General features: G+C 35.6%; 1 protein-coding gene across 1 annotated transcript; it reads right to left on the reverse strand.

Moving 5' to 3' along the window:
- Positions 1 to 18,215: 18,215 nt before the first annotated feature.
- Positions 18,216 to 19,512, reverse strand: LOC115961574 (zinc finger BED domain-containing protein RICESLEEPER 1-like). Its single transcript, XM_031080533.1, has 4 exons — positions 19,128 to 19,512; positions 18,615 to 19,030; positions 18,424 to 18,517; positions 18,216 to 18,286 (listed from the first exon to the last, which is right to left on the reverse strand). Exons 1-4 carry the CDS (start codon positions 19,510 to 19,512, stop codon positions 18,216 to 18,218), a joined length of 966 nt encoding a protein of 321 aa, XP_030936393.1.
- Positions 19,513 to 22,713: the final 3,201 nt, after the last annotated feature.

Raw genomic sequence — 22,713 nt, forward strand, 5'->3', positions numbered from 1 at the left:
TAATTGAAATGCAATTAACTGTTTGATGAAATGCCTCTATGAGCTATCTATTATTGGCAATGTCCTCAGCCTTATCTTCCTTTAACGCCAATCTGATACATGGTAGGCCCACACCAACTTGTTGTTTGTGTTGATTTTCTATCATGTTTGTCAGATAATATGTAACATATAATTACTTATCAACAATTTCATGCAATTGATATGTGAAAGGGACTAGCTAAGCCATTTACACAAGTAATGAAAGAATTGTTTAGCTGAAACCTTGTATGACCAAACTTTGCACAAATGCATGATTCTACATTGTTAGAATAGCTACACAACATGCATGATGCTAAGTAGTGGTTTGGGAAAAAAATATATGATGAAAGATGTTTGGAACAATATCACAGCATCGATATGTAGGATGCCTCCATCCTAGGACTTCCTTTGTTAATAATGTTATAATTACCATTCATATTATGGTTTTTTTTTTTTTTTTTTTTCAAAATCTAAAAACTTGTGGTAATAATTACCATTAACATTATGGTATTTTTTTGGTAACCATAATTGATGGCTTTGATGAAATATGTATCTTAATTATGATACACAAACTTGATAGTAAATTAATATCTAAGACAAACAAAATTAGTTATTATTATTGTTGTTGTTGTTAAATATTTTTCTTTCATATTTGGAATTCACTTTGCATATTCAAGCATTAAAATAGGGTTCAAATGACAACCAAAAAAAAAAAAAAAATCTATCATACTTTCAGCACTTTCAGCTTTAGCTACAGTACTTTCACCCAAAAAACAATCAGCTAGCTTTTAAATAATTTTGTTACAACACTTTCAGTAATAAGTTTTCAATTTATGCAAAATAAGGGAATCTCAAACAGACCCTAGGAGAGCACATATTGGAGTTACCAAAAGCAATTAAAGAAGGAACATTACCTCCAATAAATTGCACCCCTTCCATTTGTTAGTATGTACCTAAGATTATGGTATTTGAATGGATTGCAAATTATCAAAAAAATGAGCTCGACCAAATGGACACTAGATCTCTGGTACCTAGGCTTATGGAAATTTCCACAAGTCCCAGCTTGACACTGACAACTAGTGTGACTTTGACTAACCCACTAGGCTAATCACATTAACTAACAAAGTGAAGTGTGTGTAGGGGTGTGCGCGATTCGGTCGGCTCGGGTTTTCCCAAATTTATTATCAAATCAATAGGGATTAGTTTTCTAATAATTAAAACCGATGCATACCGCTTAGTGTCGGTTTTCCAACCTATAGCAGTCCGGTTTCTTGCGGTCGGTTTAATTAGTTTTGTCGGTTTGAAACATTAAAAATTCTATTTGTTTTTTTTATAAAAGAAAAAAATCTTTTCAACCTGTGCACACATAAAATCTATTTAATATGTTCAAAAAACAGCAACAAAATCTATTTAAATTTCACAGAAACTTCATAAAAAAATCTATTCAACCTGTTCACACATAAAATCTATTCAAAAAACAGCAACAAAATCTGTTCAAATTTCACAGAAACTTCATAAAAAAATCTATTCAACCTATTCACACATAAAATATGTTCAAAAACCTGTTCAATCTATTCAAAAATCTATTCACACAAACAATCTGTCCAAATTTCATCATTTCATACACACAAAAACAACTTGTCCAAATTTCATCATTTCATCATAAACTCGTCCAACCTATTCACACATGAAAAACTGTCCAAATTTTTTTATTTCAACCATGCAAAAATGTTTTGAAATTGTCTCAATAAGAGCTCAACTCCTGAAACACTATCATGTAGTATATAATATCATTAGTGTCACTGTGTGTGTCAGTGTCAATAACAATAAGTATTAATGTATTCACTTAATAACGTATTACAAACAAGGTTATCGATTCCGTACCGTACTGGCCGGTACGGCTGGAATATACCGTACTGGCCAGCAATTCGGTACGCTCGACCCCCCTGTTTCGTACCGAAAAAAATACCGGCCGTACCGGCCAATTTTGGGCAATATCGGCCGGTACTGGGCGTACTGGCCGGTACAGAAAAAAGTTTTTTTTTTTTTTTTTTTTAAGTTTTGTAATTTTTGAATTTTTGTTAGGACAGAATGGTAACTTATTTACATTAACTTATTAGTATTATTTGTTTTCTTAGTATGCAATGGTAACTTTTAAGCTTTCTCTTTTTTTTTTTTATTTTTTTTCCCTTTTAATTGATACTAAAGTCTAAAACCATGAATAATTAGTTCTGAATTGAGGAAATGTTTTATGGTAAACTTTTATATTTATTATAATATATATATACACAGACACATACATACATATATATATATATTTATTTATTTATAAATATAAAAAATAGTGGTAAACCCGAAATGGTACACCGGTATCCGAAATATATTGTACCGGTGGCCAAACCAGTACGGCCTCTAGTACGGTATTGACATGCTTGATTATAGAACCAATTGTCGTTGTCCACAAATGTCAAAATAAAGATATACAAATTAAATTATCATTTAGGCAAAAGAATGCTAATTGCTTGTATCCCTAATGATAATCCGACCCATGAATAACTAAATAACTACCATTAGTGAAAAGTCTACTACCAATAAGATATACAAATATAATTAGCATATAGGCAAAAGAATGCTAATTCTTGTAAGTCTATTTGTCTAGTAAGTCTGTGTACTATGCATCATTCTAGAACTCCTACAAAATACTAAACAAAACAAAATAAACACATGTTAATAACAATAAAACGTTTATAAACAATAAAATATTTATAATTAGCACAAACGAATGATAATGAAAAGTATACTTACATAATAATAACTACTAACTAACTCCAAGTAAAGAGCAACACATCACTCATCATCATCCAACACAACGGTGAGGAGATATCGATTAAGTTACAAGATTCTATAACAATATCTCAATATCATATTAACTAGTATTAGTAAATGTTAACTAACGGGATTTAGTCACTCATATATGTATTATGATAATATTAAATAGTATCAAACTAAGTGCTATTATAATAATATTTTTAATACTCTATTGTGAAAGTCTTTGTGAATGCTAATTATACCGGAATAAATGATAAAATCTATATATTGTTTCTATCAACGCAAAAATTAACAAGGCATTGTATGACTTTCCCCTTCAGTCACGTTTTTCTTGGGCAAGAAGACTCAAGTTAAAAGCTGATGCAAAAGGAAATGGAATTTTTTTGAACAAGGCATTGTATGACTTTCCCCTTCAGTCACGTTTTTCTTGGGCAAGAAGACTCAAGTTAAAAGCTGATGCAAAAGGAAATGGAATTTTTTTGACTATACGGTGGCAATATTAGGCAATTGGGAGAGTAATCCTAAACTTTGACCTGGTGGGGCTTTAAATTGACAAAGGTATACGAATTTATTCCTTCTTTTGATTTCATTGTCACCAAAAAAAAGGCCTTATTGACCCAAATTCTTCTTGTTTTTTGAAGGGAAGTGGGAACTGGATTAGCTCCTTTATAGCACATGTCAGTGGATAATATGAAACGGATAACAAATATTTTCACTTTTACTTATTGACTTATTACATTATCACTTTTGTTATGAGTACATTGTTGCAACATTATTTAAAGTGAGATTTTTTTTTTTTTTTTTTTTTTTTTAAATTGCCCATATAGATACAGTACAAGCCACAAGGAACTCATTTTAAATTGCCCAACTATACACCAAAAGCTATCCAGATTCCAAGGAACTCATTTTCTCCAAAAGCTGTCCATTTCCATCCTAATTATATTGGTACACATCACACAGTTCACACATGATTTCTCATTTCTTTAATTCTGTGAGACTCACCTCTTTTAGAAAGATTAATGGCAAATTTTACCGAACACCATTGAAATTCAGTAAATTTAAATTCGTTAAATCTTATTATTTGATTTTTAAGACAATAACATTCGCACCCAAAGAATCAAAATGATTCAATATAAAAATAATAATAATAATTTGATTTCAAAATACCTCACAATCCAACCAAGGGTTTGTGTTCGTAATTTGAGTTCACATGGAGTTTCTTTATTTGGTAGGTTTGGTTGGAACCTTCCTCGAAATGGGACTAGAATTTATTTAATCTTTTAAAATAACACGTTTCTGTTTTAAATTTCACATAAAAATTAAAATTTAAAAATATTTTTTTTGTTTCTTTTTAGTAAATGGGGAAGTGCTTTATAATAAAAAAAGAAAAAGAAAAAATTGAGAATATATAGTCCGAGTGAAATCAGACTAGACTAGGCGTGTGTTTAGATAGCTGAAAAACTCCTGTGTTTTCAGTGTTTTGCTTATTTTTGAGTTGGAGGTGGGTCCCTTTTCACTGTGCATGGGGCCCACTCACAAGAAAAAAACACAGCTTATTTTGCCCAAACCGCACCGTTTAGCAACGGTAATATTTTAAAATATTAAGCTTTCTCTTCAGCTTAACGGTGCGTATCTTGTAAGATCTCCATTCTTCAGTTCTGGCAACCAGACCTCATCAATGCCCCAACTTCTTTCTCTTCAGTGCTCTTAAATTTTACTTCTACTTACCAACTGCCTAAATTTATGCTTCACATCTATTAGGACATATGCGGTTCATGTTAAGAATATATGTCAACATTTTTATGTAATTGGCTAATCTTTTGACAAAACGCACTTTACTTGTAATTGAGTAGATCTAGGATGTGTTTAATGCTTCAAGAAACAAGGTTTTAAGTTCAAGTGTTAAAGTCATGCAAGACTGTTCAAGAATCAAGTGAGAAAGTGTAGGATTTTAAAGCTCAACAGCTAGCATTTATCAAGGTTTAAAAGCAGCCGAAGTCCGTGGCTCGACAGCTAGCTCGATAGATGGCTATCTATCAAGGTTTATGAAGTTCAATTTTTTAAGCTGATTTTCATCCAATCCGTGAATGTATGTTTGGGCTTTCTTTTCTCACAACTTTAAACATATATAAGGATTATTTTAAGGGCCGTAATAGGTGAAGAAAGTTGCACAAGAGCACAATTCCACAAGTGTGAAGAAAGGTGTAATCGGAGACCTAGTTTGCCCTAGTTCTTCTTTTTCTTGAAGAAGCTGTTGTGTTTGTGCACCAAATGGTTTTGTGACCAAGCAACTTCATGATCTTCATCATGTGATGTACAGAAGAACTTTGCAGCCAACATTCTTCTCAAGTTGGTGATCAAGTCGCGTATTGGGATTCGCGCAATTGGTTAGTCACGTACTGGGAGCCGTGCATTGAAAAGGCTAGATTGTCACTATAGAACTAGTCCAATAGGGTATTGGGGTAAGGGTTCAACTGTAAGTTAGTATAAGGTACTGGAATTCCTTTACTTGTAACCGCTTGTTTTGATAATAGTGGATTCTCGAGAGTAGTGACCATAAAATCACCTAGTGGGGTTTTTACCGTGTAGGTTTTCCCCATTTGTAAACAAATCACTATGTCAATTTATTTTCCACTACATACTTTAGTTAATTGGTGATTTGTTTGTACTGTCAAGTACAATTGCATGTTAATTTGATTAATTAATAAATTTGGCTAATTAATAAATTTGGCTAATTAATCAATTAACTCATCACAAGGGGTCAATACATTTTTGGCCTATCAACATCTGATACACAAACTCTGTTCTTCCATTATTCGGACAAACCCACTAATAGCCAATATTTTCTTCCTTTACTCAGACAAACCCTTACCGGTGATTGTCTTGGCTGAGAGAGAAAATTGATGGATATCAACATGGAGATTATCTAGATGAAAGACGATCTTAGCCACACTCAGATCAAGAAGAAGATTGAAGGCAAGACCCCATCGCCATACATAACCCATAACTGCACCTATCCATAGCAAGCTATAAAAAGGAGAATAGAACTCAGGTAAAGGGCATGTAAGAATTTTGGATATTCACCTGTAATAGAATTCCTTTGAAGGCTGTTTTTGCTAACTTAAGCATCAGAGTATTTTCAATCGGCACCATGTCGAAGAAACCTCCCTTGCTTCCCTTTTTCTTGACAACAGGTATCGGAAACCGTCCATCAGCACTGACAAGGAGCATACTGACAAGGTCATTATCCAGCTTCATCAGTTTGGCACTGTTTGTGGGGAACGACTGATTGATCTTTTCTCAAACCATTGTGCTCCTCCCGAAAAAACTCCTATCACTTGATGGACTTTGCACCAGCACCACCCCCAGATCTTGTGGTGATGGCTCAATAGATCCAAGCTCTAACTGCAAATGTACAAGAGCTAATGAAGCAAAATGAAGAGTTGAAGCATTAAGCCCATCCTGGGGCAGCAACGCCTCCCATCATCGACGTAGCCTTAGTAGACAAGACGAGAAGGCTAGTAGCCCTGAAAACAGTAACGGAAAAGACGCAACCGAATACACAGTGCAATCCATGCATGATAATGATCACATGATGAAAAGCTTAAGAAGGGAACTTAACGAAGTGAAGAATCCAAAGTTTCGTTTGCTACAATTGGAGTTCTATGATGGCATGAAGGACCCATTTGACCACATAGGGGCCTTCAAGACTATCCTAAATCTCCAACAGACCCCGGACGAAGTTATCTGCAGATCTTTCCCTGCCACCCTCAAAAGGGCTGCTAGGGTATGGCTTAGTAAGTTGCCAGCGTCTTCTATAGCAAATTTTGAATAGCTCAGCGACTCGTTTGTTCGCCGTTTCATTGGAGGACAGAGTCATAAAAGGCCAACCTCTTATTTGTTAACAGTAAGGTAGTAAGAAGGGGAAAGCCTAAGGGATTATGTAAAACGTTTCAACAAGGCCATGTTGGAGATTGACGAAACTGACGACCAAGTGATAATGACGACCTTCCAGGCTAGACTTAATAACCCCAATTTTATCTTTTCGTTGGGAAAGACACTACTAACTTCTATGACGGATCTCCAGTTCAAAACCCGAAGAAGTACTGTCATTTTCATAAGGATCACGACCATTACACTGATGAATGTCGCGATCTGAAAGAACAGATAGAAGAACTGAATCAACAAGGAAAACTCCAAATGTTCATCATGAGGGACCACCTCCCCAGAGCAAGGGCTGATGACAAACCCCATAACGACGTCAAGGATGATGGACGAGACCATCCAAAGCAAGCCGTTGGAGAGATTCGGATGATAACAGGAGGACCCGTATCAGGAGGGTCGTACAAGTCCTTGAAGAAGAATTATTACAGGCAGATCAATAATGTTCACATCAAACATTCGTCTCCAAAATGTCGACGATCAGAGAGTGACGATATCACATTTTCTAAATGAGATGCAAGTGGGATTAAGCAACCCCACGATGATCCACTCAACATTATGCTGGAGATTGAAAGTTTCAAAACAAGGAGAGTATTGGTTGATAACGGGAGCTCCGCAAACATAATGTACATTATGGCCTACCAACAGTTGATGTTGGATTTGAAGAAGCTTAGACTTTTCAATTCCCCACTGGTTAGTTTCAGTGGAGATAGAATTTATCCAAGAGGAATTGTCTCATTGTCCATCACAGCAGGAACACATCTAGCCCAAGTAACAATCCAGGTTGACTTCCTGATCGTCGATTCTCCATCGTCCTATAGTGTCATCCTGGGACGACCTACACTGAATCGGCTTAAGGCTGTAACCTTGACTTATTGTCTAAAAGTGAAGTTTCCAACCCCGCACGAGAGAGGGAAAATATGCGGGGATCAACTTCTGGCTAGAGAGTGTTACCAAGCAATATTAACTTCAAGAGAGAACCACACTTGTGTGGTGGAAGAAGAAACGTGGAAAACTACTCCAGAGCTAGAAGATGTGAGCCTAGTAGAAGGAGACGTTACCAAAGTAACAAAGGTGGGAGCAGGACTTGACTCAGACCTGAAGGGCAATGTAACACCCCGACCCAATTTTTATAATTAAACTATGTGTTTAAGTGGTTAAGTATTATTAGTATTTTTAAGCCACTTACTTACAAAAAATAATAGAAGAGTATTTAATAAGCATATTATTTTATAATGCCATTGAATGAGAATTGTAAAGATTATACATAATTGAATTGCTATCGGTATTTTAAATATATACTAAGTATGTGTAAAATTATATTAAGTGGTTTAAGTTATTAGATATATAATTGTTGGTGTTTAATTAATGTATAAAGGTAAGGATATATATAAATATATATATATATATATATATATATATTATAAGTGTGAAGGCAAGAAAAGTTGAAAGTGGGTGGGATATTTCTTTCCCTAGCCATACACGTATCCACCCCAACCCTCTGTTGCTTCTACACGGCAGCCCTCCCTTTCTCACCAACACAATATATTCTTCTCTAAAGATGAAATTAAACAATTAACCCTAAGGTTTCAGCTTCAAATTGTTGTGGGTAAGTAATTAAACCTCATCTGATTTTGTGTATTTGGATAGTATAATTGTTTGCTTACTTTCCCTCTTTGTTCTCTGCTCTGTTTTTGGAAGTTGAATTGGTGATTCTGTTTTAGTGATTTGAAGGTTTAATGATATTATGGTTTATTTAATGTTTAATAACATAATTTAGTATGTTAATTATAGGTATAAAAATACCCAAATGAAATTAAGGCTTATTGCTATTTGTTGATGATTTTGTAAGAATATGTTCTGAAGCTGTCACTGTGACAGATTCTGTGTTCATGCATGTTAAATTATGTATTAAATTTTATATAGTGAATTTGGATGCTAGGGATAATTCCTATGAAACTTAAGACACTTTTGGTTGTTATTGAATTGGTCTCATAGCATTTGGATGAACATAAAATTAATGGTTTAATTTATAAGTTGCATGAATTTCTGACAGGACAGATTTGAGTATGCTGTCTTTCGTGATTTTTAGTAAATCATGGGTTTATGCTTTGACTCCGAAATTTTTAGGGTATATACTGGACATATAGGGGAGTAGTTATGTAAAATTTCATGACAATTGGATGTGTTTGAGTAGCCCGTTTGTATTTTACAAATGGAGCCTATGCTGCTGGAATAGAACAGTGAATAGTAAGGGACATGCCTAACTTTGTGGATTTAATTATTAAGTTAGGGTGAATGTTTTGAGCTATAATTTGATATGCTTATCTTTTGGTATGTTTCGATCATAGATTAATTTTGTGTAACTTGTTTTGAGGTTTAGTACCCAAAGGAAGGGGTTGTAAACCATGAGATGGTTGTATGTATGAAGCTGTTTTGCCCGACGTGTTGTATGTTATCATATGAATCTATATAGTTACATGATCATGCTTAAAAGATTTTATATTTATGCATGCATTATTGCCCTAACCTTAAAGCACTTTTTGAAATAAAGTTAGCTCTTTTAGAGATATGAGATTAATATAAGAATGTTGGTTTCTCTAGGATTTTGTACTTGTTGTTGATGAATGTATTTTTGTTTGTGGGAACCTCGTTGAGGTGAGATTAGGATTTCCTTAATTCTAAGAAATAGGCTTTGAGATGAATGTGAAGTTTATGGTAAAGAATTATGGATAGTAATAAGCTTTGATTTATGGTTTAGGTGTTACCAGTATCCAAGTCTAAGCTCCTTCGACTTTAGGCTCTCGGTTCCTCTGCTTTCAGGTAAGGGATAAGTTATATGGGCATTCGGTAAGTCATGAGGTTATTTTAAAGTATATTATGCATTAAAATGTTTTTTTGATTAGAGATATGGCATGTAATCATTAATCTGACAAAGATATGTTTGTGAGCTTTCAAAACCCCATGTATATGATTTCTGCATATTGATGCTATTATTGATTTCACGAACATAATGTTTAATGAAAAGAATGGAAGTGCTATGATTATGAAATGTTATGCAAAAGAAGAAAATTTCAGTATGATGTAAAGTATGAAATGTTTTCGGGTTATGTCCTCTGGTAATCTGAACTCGGCTAGTAGGGGTTAATTACTGGCTTTCCATGGAAATATGTTATCTGTTTGGCCATTTAAAGTAGAGGAAATGGGGCTGCCCGTAACTCTAGGCCATTTAAAGTAGAGGAAATGGGGTTGCCCGTAACTCTAATTTGATTAAGGCCTTCTCCCCAATGTGTACGGACGGCGGGGAGGAACAAAACTTGGAGGGGATGTGCCATCAGGCCTCCCAAAGGGGACAATATCATACACACGGGGGCACCCAAATGTGATGAGGCCTTCTCTGTACAGCTTATCAGATATGGACTAACTAATATGATATGAACAGCTATGTTATGTTATTAATCATGAGAGAATTATTTTGTTTAAATGCATTATGAAAAGTTAAAAGCTCTCATGAAAATAAGAAGTTTCTAATGAAAAGAAAGCTGTTCATTAAAGATAAAGTTTCTGATGAAAGTGCGGGTTATGTTTAAAAGTTATCAGATATCTGTTTTTATGAAACGTTAAGTTTTATTATCATGAAAGTTATAGCATTCTATGAGAAGAAGTTTATAAAGAAAAGTTTTCTTATTAGTCAAGTTGTTTCTAACTTAATACAAAGTTGCCGATTATTTGATTTAAGTTAAAATAATTATCTTGTAATGAGAAAATATGTATGAAGACTTTGTAGGAAGTGAAAGAAGTTTAATCTGAAAGGTTTTTGGTAATATTAAACTGATAAGAAAAAGGAGAACAATTATTTTCTATGAAGAGCGTATACTATTATTATGAATAGTATTAAATACTATGCATGAAAAGATGTTCTCCTATTCGAATATTCATAGAATGAAATGATCTGATTTACATGCATCCTTATTGAATTCTCATATATCTTACCTTTACTGAGCTGTGTAGCTCACCCCTTCCACTCTTTCAGTTAACAGGTTTTATTTTGGAGCAGAGGGAGCCTTAGTCGAGTTTTGGAAGGAGCTGGTTTTAGTTTGATATGTATAGATCCTAAATTAGCATTCTGACGTTTAGCTTTATAGTTATTGTGTATTTTAGGATCAAATGAAGGTTGTGTATACCTTAAAGTATCAAGATATGTATTATGTAAAAGTGTGGAAATTAAATGATTGGTGGATTATGTTATTCTTTGGAGTACAATGTAGATGCTCTGAATGTCAAGTCAAAGGTTATATAATTTAAGTAATGAAACAAGGATTGAAAAGAAAAGGAAAGCTTTCGGTAAAAGTTTTGTAAAAGTTAAGTGGTTCTTGTTAATATCAGGTTTAGGCTTGATATTAGCATGCCGGTCATGGTCACAAATCTGAGTATTGGGTTTGGGGCGTGACAGGCAAGATCGTGGAGTTCTTGAAGTAGAACCTGGATATTTTCGCTTGGACTCATGAAGACATGCCAGGCATAGACAAAAAAGTGATAGAACACAAGTTGAATGTCGATCCTACCAGAAGCCTGTCCAGTAGGAGCGACGAATTTTTGATCCTTAAAGGAACAAAGCTATTGTGGAAGAGGTGGAGAAGCTTTTCACAGCTAGGTTCATCAGGGAAGTATACTACCTTGAATGGCTAGCCAATGTTGTCATGGTGAAGGAGTCCAATGGGAATGGCGCATGTGTGTTGAATTTATAGACCTCAACCATGGTTGCTCGAAGGATAGCTTTCCACTTCCCACGATTGACCAGCTAGTGGATTCAACAGCAGGCCATGAGCTGTTAACCTTCATGGATGCGTTTTCAGGCTACAACCAAATCTGCATGAACAAGGATGACCAGGCTACAACCAAACCTTAACTTCGTCTTCAAGTATCTCCATATCAATTTCTAGAAGTCCAAATTAGAAAAGTCCACGGCTAAACAGTGATGCTTTATTGTCCACCAACACAGAAGCTTGAACCCTTTGAAGTATTGCATAAACTGAAGGTCTGAAAACTCCTCTGACTGTTTGAACTTCTAGATAATCTTCTCTCTCTCTTCATCAGTCTATAAAAGGGCAGCCTGAATCTCTCCATCCTTCTGGATGACGAGCGCCTTTTCCACGCGCAAAGCTTTAACAAGCTCCTTTACCTTCTGTTTCACGTCATTCACCTCATTCATGGCATTAATCAAATCTTTCCTTAATGTGGAGCACTCAACCTCAACGGATTCCACCTTTGAAGTAGCCACCACAACCCTCTCCTTAGTGTTCAAATAGTCGGTTGTAATGCTCAGCGACTCCCCAAGAACCTAATAGGAAACCAGTAAGTAAGGAGAACATTATGCATAATCACTTGTACAAAAGACTATAAAAGGGACGCTGGAAGAGCAAAACTACATACTTGCACCAACTTATAAATATGTCGACTGACTAACTCATGGGAAGGGATAAACGACAAACCCTTGAGTTCATCATCGGTAATCGCATTATGAGCTCGGCCTATAGCGGTGGCAAGATCATCCCAAACGCTCCTCCCAATTTTAGATTTTCCCTTCGCACGAGTAGTTGGGGGAGTGAAGGCAGTCACTTCCAAGGATGGAGTATGAGAAGAAGGGGCTGTATGAATGGATGGAGAAGCAGCAATCTCAGTTTTCTCGTCAGTCAACTTCCTTTTCTTCGAGTCAGTAGTCAGATTGGACAAGGGCTCATTCTTCAGATCCTTGATACGGGCGTACTTATCTTTGCTTTACCTAGTGGCCATTTTTGCTAAAAAAAAAAGAAAAGCAAGTAAGAAGGTCAAGCAGGGAATAGACGAAGCTAAGGAATTTATGAACAGACAATCTTACTCTTTTCCTCTCGGCAAATTTTTTCCAATACATATTTTGAAGGCTCGGGACCTAAATAGCAGTCAAACAAATGACGAGGATCAACGAGGTCATTAAAGTCCTCAATCTCACGAGCGTATGCAAGAGCAGCCCGGACCTGATGACGATGTTTATCTTCTAAATTAGGACGATCAAGCACTGCAAAAAGACAGAAGGAAGACATTATTAGACGAACACTTACGATTTGAATGAAAAACAAGGAAAGAAAATTAAAATACGCACCAAGTACTGGGACTTCCCATTTTTGTAATAACCTTGGGACTTCCCCCCAAAGATCGTCAAACAGGGTTTCCTAACCCTTACTAGAAATAAAAAAGTATCACGATTTCCAATCATGGAAGGACAAAGGAAAACCTCTAACAACCCTAGATTTCCAGTCCCAAGGTAAAAGTTCAAAATACCTATAGTGGGTAGAAGCTTTTAAATGATACAGAAACAGGAATTCATTCAATGTTATCATCTCCGCATCACAGGCAGACACCCAGATTGACATACAACTTATGATCGTCCTCCAAGCATTAGGGACAAGTTGACCTGGGGCGATTTGAAATCCATTCAAAAGCTGTATGATGAATGGATGGACCGGAAAATGGAGGTTGCACAGAAAGTCAACCTCGTAAAAGCATACCTCTCTGTGGGCAAAATTACAAGCTTTTTCACCCAGGCAAGGCAATCTGATAGAGGTACCCTTAGGAAATTGGAAACTCTTCCTAAAACCCTTTAAATGACTCTCTTTTAAGGAACAAGACTCGGAAAGGGCGTGCAAAGGGCGTGAGGAAGAAGATGAGGGCAACTTTGAAGCCGTGGTATCAACTAACTTATTCAAAGACTCAGCATTGGAAGATAATCCAATCTCCAACTCACTAGACCTAACATCATCTGCCCTATACTCAACGGGGTCCATCTCGTAATGGTGCCTAATCAAAGATTGACGGATTAAAGGTTAGAGAGAGAACAAAACGGGCCTAAGTGCTGAAAAACGGGACACGAACAAACCCACTCGGGGACGCCGACCAGAAGAATACTCTAAGAAAACTCCCAACCGAGCAAAGAAAAACGAGACCGAGGGGCACTGTTGACTTAGGAATTCAAAACCAACCATCAAAACATAGGGAAAAGAAACCTTACCAGGAAATTTTGAAAGATGAAGATCTCTCAGCGCTTTGAAGTTCAGACCAAATAGGGCGGGGGATGAGGAACAGTTTTCTCTAAAAGGAAAACTTGGAATTAATGCGTGCCAAAAATCAAGAAAGCTTCGCACGTGCCACGAACAGGAAACTAACATGTGTTCGTTCCCTGAAGAATAGTCGCTTCAAATTTAAAATGAGAGGCCGAATTTCGGGAATTGTAAGGATATGAAGTGTCACGTCCAGTCACATTCCAAAGATCGTCCAACACCTTGACGACCAAGGAATGGGGGGCCAACTGACGGATATCAACGTGGAGATCGTCTAGATAAAAGACGATCTTAGCCACACTCAGATCAGGAAGAAGATTGAGGGCAAGACCCCGTCACCCTCATAGATGAGACAAGCCATCACTCATTGAAGTACGAATAACTGCCCACAAGACAGCTGTCAAGCAATGAGTGCGCCAGAACAGTTACAAGAGCAATGATAGCTTGACGGCTATCCGTTACACCTTAAAGGGAATCATCAGTGTCAATTAATGTTACGTTTCTCTCAGGAAAAAAACGCTCAGAAAAACAATTGCATTAACAGACATAACTGCACCTATCCATAGCAAGCTATAAAAAGGAGAATAGAACTCAGGTAAAAGGCATGTAAGAATTTTGGATATTCACCTGTAATAGAATTCCTTTGAAGGTTGTTTTTGCTGACTTAAGCATCAGAGTATTTTCAATCAGCACCACGCAAGAGAAACCTCCCTTGCTTCCCTTTTTCTTGACAACAAGTATCAAAGACTGTCCATCAGCACTGACGAGGAGCATATTGACGAGGTCATTATCCAGCCTCATCAAAAATCAACCACGAAGATAATGCTGCCACTATGAGGGAAAGATGCTGATGTTGTTGGTGAGTTGTATTTAAATTTTTTTATATTCTGATGTGTTGGTGTGTTTCCCTTTTGTTGGGTGTGGCTGAATTTTGCATTAACAAAATATCAATGGAATTGTATGGGTTTGTTTATGGGTTTTGTATTTTGTGTGACTTATTTGTGGGTTTATTTCTATTTCATTTAATTTTGTGGGTTTGTCTTTCTATCTTTGTTTGTATTTGGATTGTGTGGGTTTCATTTGGATTTTTCTATGTGGCCATGTGTCCACTGGTAAACTGTGCATAGCAATGTTGTTGTGGGTTTCAATTTTTTGAGTTATTTGTGAGGTTTGGTTAACTGAGTTGATTTAGTTTTGTAAAGATATTTTTGGTGATTTTATGTTTTTTATAGTTCAAGTGGCTCTAATTGAAATGAAATTAACTGTTTGAAGAAATGCCTCTATGAGTTATCTATTATTGGCAATGTCTTTACCCTTATCTTCCTTTAACCCCAATGTAATACATGGTAGCCCCACACCAACTTGTTGTTCGTGTTGATTTTCTATCATGTTTCTCTGATAATATGTAACATGTAATTACTTATCAACAATTTCATGCAATTGATATGTGAAAGGGACTAGCTAAGCCATTTGAACAAGTAACGAAAGAATTGTTTAGCTGAAACCTTGTATGACCAAACTTTGCACAAATGTATGATCCTACATTTTTAGAATAGCTACACAATATGCATGATGCTGAGTAGTGGTTTGAGAAAAAAATTTATGATGAAAGTGGTTCGGAACAATATCACAGCATCGATATGTGGGATGCCTCCATCCTAGGACTTCCTTTGTTACTAATGTTCTAATTACCATTCATATTATGGTTTTTTTATTTTCTCAAAATCTAAAAACTTAAGGTTATAATTACCATTAACATTATGGTTTTTTTTTTTTTTTGGGTAACCATAATTGATGGCTTTGATGAAACATGTATCTTAATTACGATACACAAACTTGATAGTAAATTAATATCTAAGACAAAAAAATTGGTTATTATTATTGTTGTTGTTGTTGTTGTTAAATATTTGTCTTTCATATTTGGAAGTCACTTTGCATATTCAAGCATTAAAATATGATTCAAAAGAGACACACACACACACACACACACACACACACAAAAAAAAAAAAAATTCTATAGTACTTTCAGCACTTTTAGCTTCAGCTACAACACTTTTAGCTGAAAAACAATCAGCTAGCTTTTAAATTATTTTGCTACAGCACTTTCAGCAATAAGTTTTCAATTTCAGTAAAATAAGTAAATCCCAAACAGACCCTAGGAGAGCACATATCGGAGTTACCAAAAGCAATTAAAGAAGGAATATTACCTCCAATAAATTGCACCCCTTCCATTTGTTAGTATGTACATAAGATTATGGTATTTGAATGGATTGCAGATTATCAAAAAAAGGAGCCCGAACAAATGGATCGTGGATCTCTGGTACCTAGGCTTATGGAAATTTCCACAAGTCCCAGCATGACACTGACAACTAGTGTCACTTTGACTGACCCACTAGGCTAATCACATGAACTAACAAAGTGAAGTGTGTGTAGGGGTGTGCACGGTTCGGTGAGCTCAATTTTTCCCAAATTTATTACCGAACCAATAGGGATCAGTTTTCTAATAATTAAAACCGATGCATACCGCTTAGGGTTGGTTTCCCAACCTAGAGCGGTGCGGTTTCCTGCAGTCGGTTTAATCGGTTTGGTCGATTTGAAAAGTTAAAAATTATATTTGTTTTTAATATATTAAAAAAAATATATTCAACTTGTGCATACATAAAAATCTGTTCAATCTATTCAAAAAACAGAAACAAAATCTATTCAAATTTCACAGAAACTTCATAAAAAATCTGTTAACCTGTTCACACATAAAATCTATTCAATCTATTCAAAAAACAACAACAAAATCTGTTCAAATTTCATAGAAACTTCATAAAAAAATCTGTTCAACCTGCTCACACAAAATCTAATCAATTTTTTTTTAAAAATAACAACAAAATCTGTTCAAATTTCACAGAAACTTCATAAAAAAATCGGTTCAACCTGTTCACACATAAAATCTATTCAAAAACCTGTTCAATCTATTCAAAAATCTGTTCAGTCTGTTCAAAATATTCAAATCTGTTCACACAAACAGTCTGTCAAAATTTCATCATTTCATACACACATAAACAATCTGTCCAAATTTTATCATTTCATCATAAACTTGTCCAACCTATTCACACATGACAAATTGTCCAAATTTTTTCATTTCAACCATGCTAAAATGTTTTTAAATTGCCTCAATAAGAGCTTAACTCCCAAAACACTATCACGTAGCGTATAATATCATTAGTGTCACTGTGTGTGTTAGTGGCAATAACAATTGTGGGAGCCCGAGGATTGAGGATGAAGTTGAAGGATTGCAACATTGGTGTGGGAATGCTGCAGGCCACGAGCCCGAGGAAGAAAGCCACCTGAGGAAAGGAAGAAATGAATCAAGGTACTCTGTAGTATTCTAAGCGGGAGCTAGAATCTGAAGAGAGTGGAAGTCAGTGGACAGTAAGGAAGTGACCTGAACAGTGTAAGTCACAGCTAAGCAGATTTCTTCCACTATCTTCTTCAGATGTTAAAAGTAACAATTGTCATAAAAGGAGGGAAGTTAGGTGAGAATGGATGGTGGAGATATGATAGAGGTAGAGATATATAAGGCAAAGGAGGAGTGCTGGAAGAGGGGATCAAGATAGAGGCATCAAAAAGTGATAAGCACAAAAGAGAGAGAAAAACAATAGTGAACAGTGTAACTATCTATACAAACTTATCCTCCTCGGGCAAGCTGGGAGAGGGATAGATTCCCCCTTTGTTTTATAAGATTAACATTTTCTTCTCTATTTCTATCCACGGGCAAAGTCCCCTCTTGTTGTTTGTTTCTCTCTCTTACAAATTCTATTGATTTGGGCCAAGGTTGAATTGTGACACTCATTGTTCTAAGTGGGCTTGGCCCGCTAGATATTTTGGTCCTTACAACAATAAGGATTAATGTATCCACTTAATAACGTATAACATAACCATTTTTCATTGTCCACAAATGCCAAAATAAAGATATACAAATTAAATTAACATTTAGGCAAAAGAATGCCAATTGCTTGTATCCCTAATGATAATCCCACCCATGAATAACTAAATAACTACCATTAGTGAAAATTCCACTACCAATAACATGTACAAATATAATTAGCATATAGGCAAAAGAATGCTAATTCCCGTAAGTTCATTTGTCCAATAAATCTGTGCACTATGCATCATTTTAGAACTTCTACAAAATACTAAACAAAACAAAATAAACACATGTTAATAACAATAAAATGTTTATAAACAATAAAATATTTATAATTAGTACAAACGAATGATAATGGCAAGTATACTTACATAATACTAACTACTAACTAACTCCAAGCAAAGAGCAGCACATCACTCATCATCATCCAACACAACGGTGATTGGATCCTCCTCCATAGGCATTGGGCAAACTAATGCAATTTCTACAATCCCATTAAAAAAAAAAAAAGATTCTTAAGCATTTAGCAAATAAATAAACAATTGATGCATACAACAAACGAAATGAACAAATATATATATAAATATATATATATATATATATATTTATATATATTTTTACCGTTGTCAATCTCAAAACCATCCATATCCTTCACATTATCCATGCACTCTTGAAGCTTTATTGGTCTTTTTTTCTTTGCATCCTTCAACCAATTCTGAGTACAAATAAGGGCTTCAATTGTATTAGAAGATAGTGAACTACGGAACAAATCCAAAAGGACTACTGTAGAGACAGTGAACTACTATAGAGACAAGAATAGCCAACACATCACGGGTAATTTGGAAAAGGACTCGATATCTAGAAGAATTCATTTTCCACCACATCAAAATGTCAAAATCTTCCACATCAGGGTCCTCACAAGATTCCAACAAATACCTATCCAACTCAGATTTGCATTCCACACTGTCCTCATCTGCCAAGTGTTGCTTAAACCTATTATTATAGCTTTTAATGCGATCAGAAAATGAAGCATTACCAACACTTGGCCCAGAGTCCCTAGACAATGAAGCTCTCCTACCACTACCACTAGAACTCGAGGCTCCATTTTGACCCACTCTCTCCATATACAACCTCTTCAACGCATCCCGAACCCTAGAGCTCATCACATCCCCCTTGTCCTTTCCATACCATTCCCTAAACCAAAACTTGACATACTTCAAATCTATACCTTGGGGTAAGAACAATAGCAACAAAAGGCATCAAATTGATATTATCTATACTTCCCCAATACTTATCATATTTTTGTTTCATCTCTACTCCCATACTCCTCAAAAGTGGATCCCCATCAACACTACACAACTGCTGCAATTGATCTTCAATGCTAATTAGCTCATGGAAGTATGTATTAGAAGTGACAAATAAGGACCCAATAAATTTCACAAAAGTCTTGACATTTTCCCAATCAAGATAGTTAGGAGGACCAATGGGCTTTTTTCCATTTCTATCTGCTTCACAAAAATGAAGTTTGTGACGCCCATCCTCCTCTTTCGACCTATCAAATGCTCTCACAAATTTCAAAGCACAATTTAACTTGAGATAAGTCGAATTCCACATTGTTGGCACATCAAGGGACAACAAACATTTGGCTTTAATTTTCTCATTTTCAACACATTCTTGAAACTTCTCAAAACTTGCGGGAGAGGCTCTCATGTATCACACTGCATTCCAAATCTTGGAAATTGATTCATGAATGGAGTTCAACCCACTTTTCACTATCAAATTTAAGATATGCGCACAACAACACATATGCATGAACTCAGTACCCAATATGCTACTATCTCTTTCTTTTGTTTTCATCTTCACATAATCAATTGCCACATCATTAGAACTAGCATTATCTACGGTAATTGTAAACAATTGGTCTATACCCCACTTCAACAAACATGACTCAACCGCCCTACCTATGATGTCCCCTTTGTGATTAGCTATAAGGTAAAAGTTTAAGGTTTTCTTTTAGTAAGTCCAATCCCCATCAATGAAGTGTGCGGTGACTACCATGTAGTTTAAGTTTTGTATGGAGGTCCAAGTATCCGTTGTCACACAAACTAGTCGCCCAACAAAAGCCTTTCTCAAAATACCCACCTCACTAGAATAAATCTTCACACAAGCCCTTGCAATAGTAGTGCAATGAAGGATAGGTAACCTAGGCTCAACTATTTTCATAAATTCTTGAAAGCCATGATGCTCCACAAATTTAAAAGGTAATTTATCAATAATGATCATCCTTGCCAACGCCAACCTTATCCTCTCTTCACTATAGTTTGCAACCACTAACACATTTGAACCACTTTCCTCTTCCCTCTTAGCTTGGAAAAACAAAGTTTTTTGCTTATCATCATAGGGAAAATGCCACTTCTTACATGCCTCCATGTGGTGCAACATGCTCGAAGTACCATTTTTCTTACCATGGCAATTATATTGATTTTTACAATACTTGCATTCAGACCTTGGCTTCTTGGGATCAGGACTAGCTAATTTAATGAAGTGTTGCCATAGTATAGATGGGTCCTTACCACCTTGTTTAGGTGGCATTGGGGGAAGTGATGCACTAAGTCCAATTGGTGTTGTAGGTTTAGATGGGTTAGGAGGAGGGGGGTCCCCAGGTGCACCAAATCTAGGTGGAGGATCGACATCAATCTAATAAAAAAAAAATTCCAATCAACAAAAAACAAAGTTTCCACAACAATGTCAAAAAAAAAAAAAATTCTATTAAATACAATGTCAAATAGCTCACTCTCCATCAATGAATGTCATAACTAGATCCAATAATTGCAATAAATTCTTTACAGTTTACAATGAATTTAAAAGATCACTTCAAAAGATGATGCACAAACTGAAAGTTATTTTGTTGATCTTAGAAGTGAAATGCTCATGGATAGATGCAAACAATGGGATAAAATAATATGAAATAAAATGCTCCTTGCCCGAATACCTCAACTCGAAAACAATTGATATATAAGCAATAAAGCAAGAAATTGATATATATGCCCTGAAACAGATTGATATTAAAACAATTGATAATTTGATATATAAGCAATAAAGAAATATGCCCAGAAACAGATATATAAATAGATTGATATATAAGCAATTAGCCTAGAAACAGATTGATAATATAGTTAGTAGTTACTGGCTCTTGTACTTTGTGTTAACTTGTGCTTGTTCTTTTTATGCTTTGGCTAGCCCTTGAACCAATCTGTTAGAACATATGTGATTCACTTGTTAGGAACATATATCACTATTTTATATAATTGGCTTATTCATTGACAAAACGCACTTTACTTGTATTTGGGTAGATTTAGAATGTGTTTAATACTTAAGAAACTGTGTTTCAAGATCAAGTGTTGAAGACATGCAAGTCTGTCCAAGATTCAAGCTGAAGAAGTGCTGTTCATTAAAGCTCGACAGCTAGCTATCCATCGAGCTTAAGAAGCTGTTCCAGCCCTGTGGCTCGACAGCTACTCGATAGCATCTTGACAGACAACTATTTGTCGAGCTTTATGAAAAACAGAATTCCAGTTCTGTTTTGACTATAATCCGGGATTATGTTTTTGGGCTTTATTTTCTTTTAACCCTAGACATATAAAAGGATTATTTTAAGGGCCGTCAAAGTGTATACAAGTTGCACAAGTGTTAAGTAAATTTTGTTCAAGCAATTTGTAACTGAAGACAAATTTTTGCCCTAGTTCATCATTCTTGTGAAGAAGTTGCTGTGTATGTGCACCGTAGGGTTTTGTGACCAAGCATCTTCTTGATCTTCATTGTTGGGATGAATTGAAGAATTTTGCAACCAACAACCTTCTCTAGTTGGTGATTGAAGTCGCATACTGGGATCCGCGCATTGGTTAGTCACGTACTTGGGAGCCGTGCATCGAAAGGGGAAATTGTCACTACAAAATAAGTCCAATTGGGTATTAGGGTAAGGGTTCAATTGTAGGTTGGTATAAGGTACTGAGATTACTTTACTTGTAACCGCTTGTTTTGATAATAGTGGAATTTCAGGAATGGTGACCTGAAAATCACCTAGTGGGGTTTTTGCCGTTAAGTTTTCCCCATTCGTAAACAAATCACCGTGTCATTTATTTCCATTGCGTATTTAGTTATTTTGGTGATTTGTTTGTGCTATCACGCGCTTTGCATGTTAATTTGATTAATTAATAAATTTGGTTAATTAATCAATTAATTTATCACAAGGGGTCAATTTGTTTTTGGCCTATAACAATCTAACAAACTAGTCAAAAGAAGTAAAGATAAAGAGCCAAACACCATATATAAATCCCAATTCCAGTTTGTTTGTACTCCATAATTTTTTTTAACTTATAAAAAAAAAAAAAAAATTACCTGTCCATGAAGGATTGAAGAGTGAAAGAACTCTCTCAGTCTCAATCTCCCATCCCTAACAATCAAAATGCAGAAAAAAAAAAAAAAAAAAAAGTTAGCAGACTTAAAATTATAATTGATTTGATTAACAATTAAAGTGTTAATTTTGGTGGGTTTCTTTTCTTCTTAAAGGCTACTACTACATGTATGTAATGATTAGACGAACTTCATAACTCAATTAAATTTTTATCTCAACTCCATCTCAGCCATTACTAATACAACTCCAAAAAAATTCTAGCTTTGAGAGTGAAAGAAAGAGAAAAACTAGGCATTATTAAAGAACTGGGTTTCATATGTTCTAACTTTGTTGTGTCACAAACACACAGAGAGAGAGAGAGAGAGAGAGAGAGAGAGAGAGAGAGAGAGAGAGAGAGAGAGAGAAGGGAGTGAGTTACTGGCGAACAGCGGTAGGCAGTAGCTGGCCAAGTCGTGAATGGTGAGCCTACCGAGTTGCAAGAGGCGACTAATGGTCAG

The sequence above is a fragment of the Quercus lobata genome, chromosome 9 (assembly GCF_001633185.2).
Source record: "Quercus lobata isolate SW786 chromosome 9, ValleyOak3.0 Primary Assembly, whole genome shotgun sequence".
Taxonomy (NCBI): Eukaryota; Viridiplantae; Streptophyta; class Magnoliopsida; order Fagales; family Fagaceae; genus Quercus; species Quercus lobata.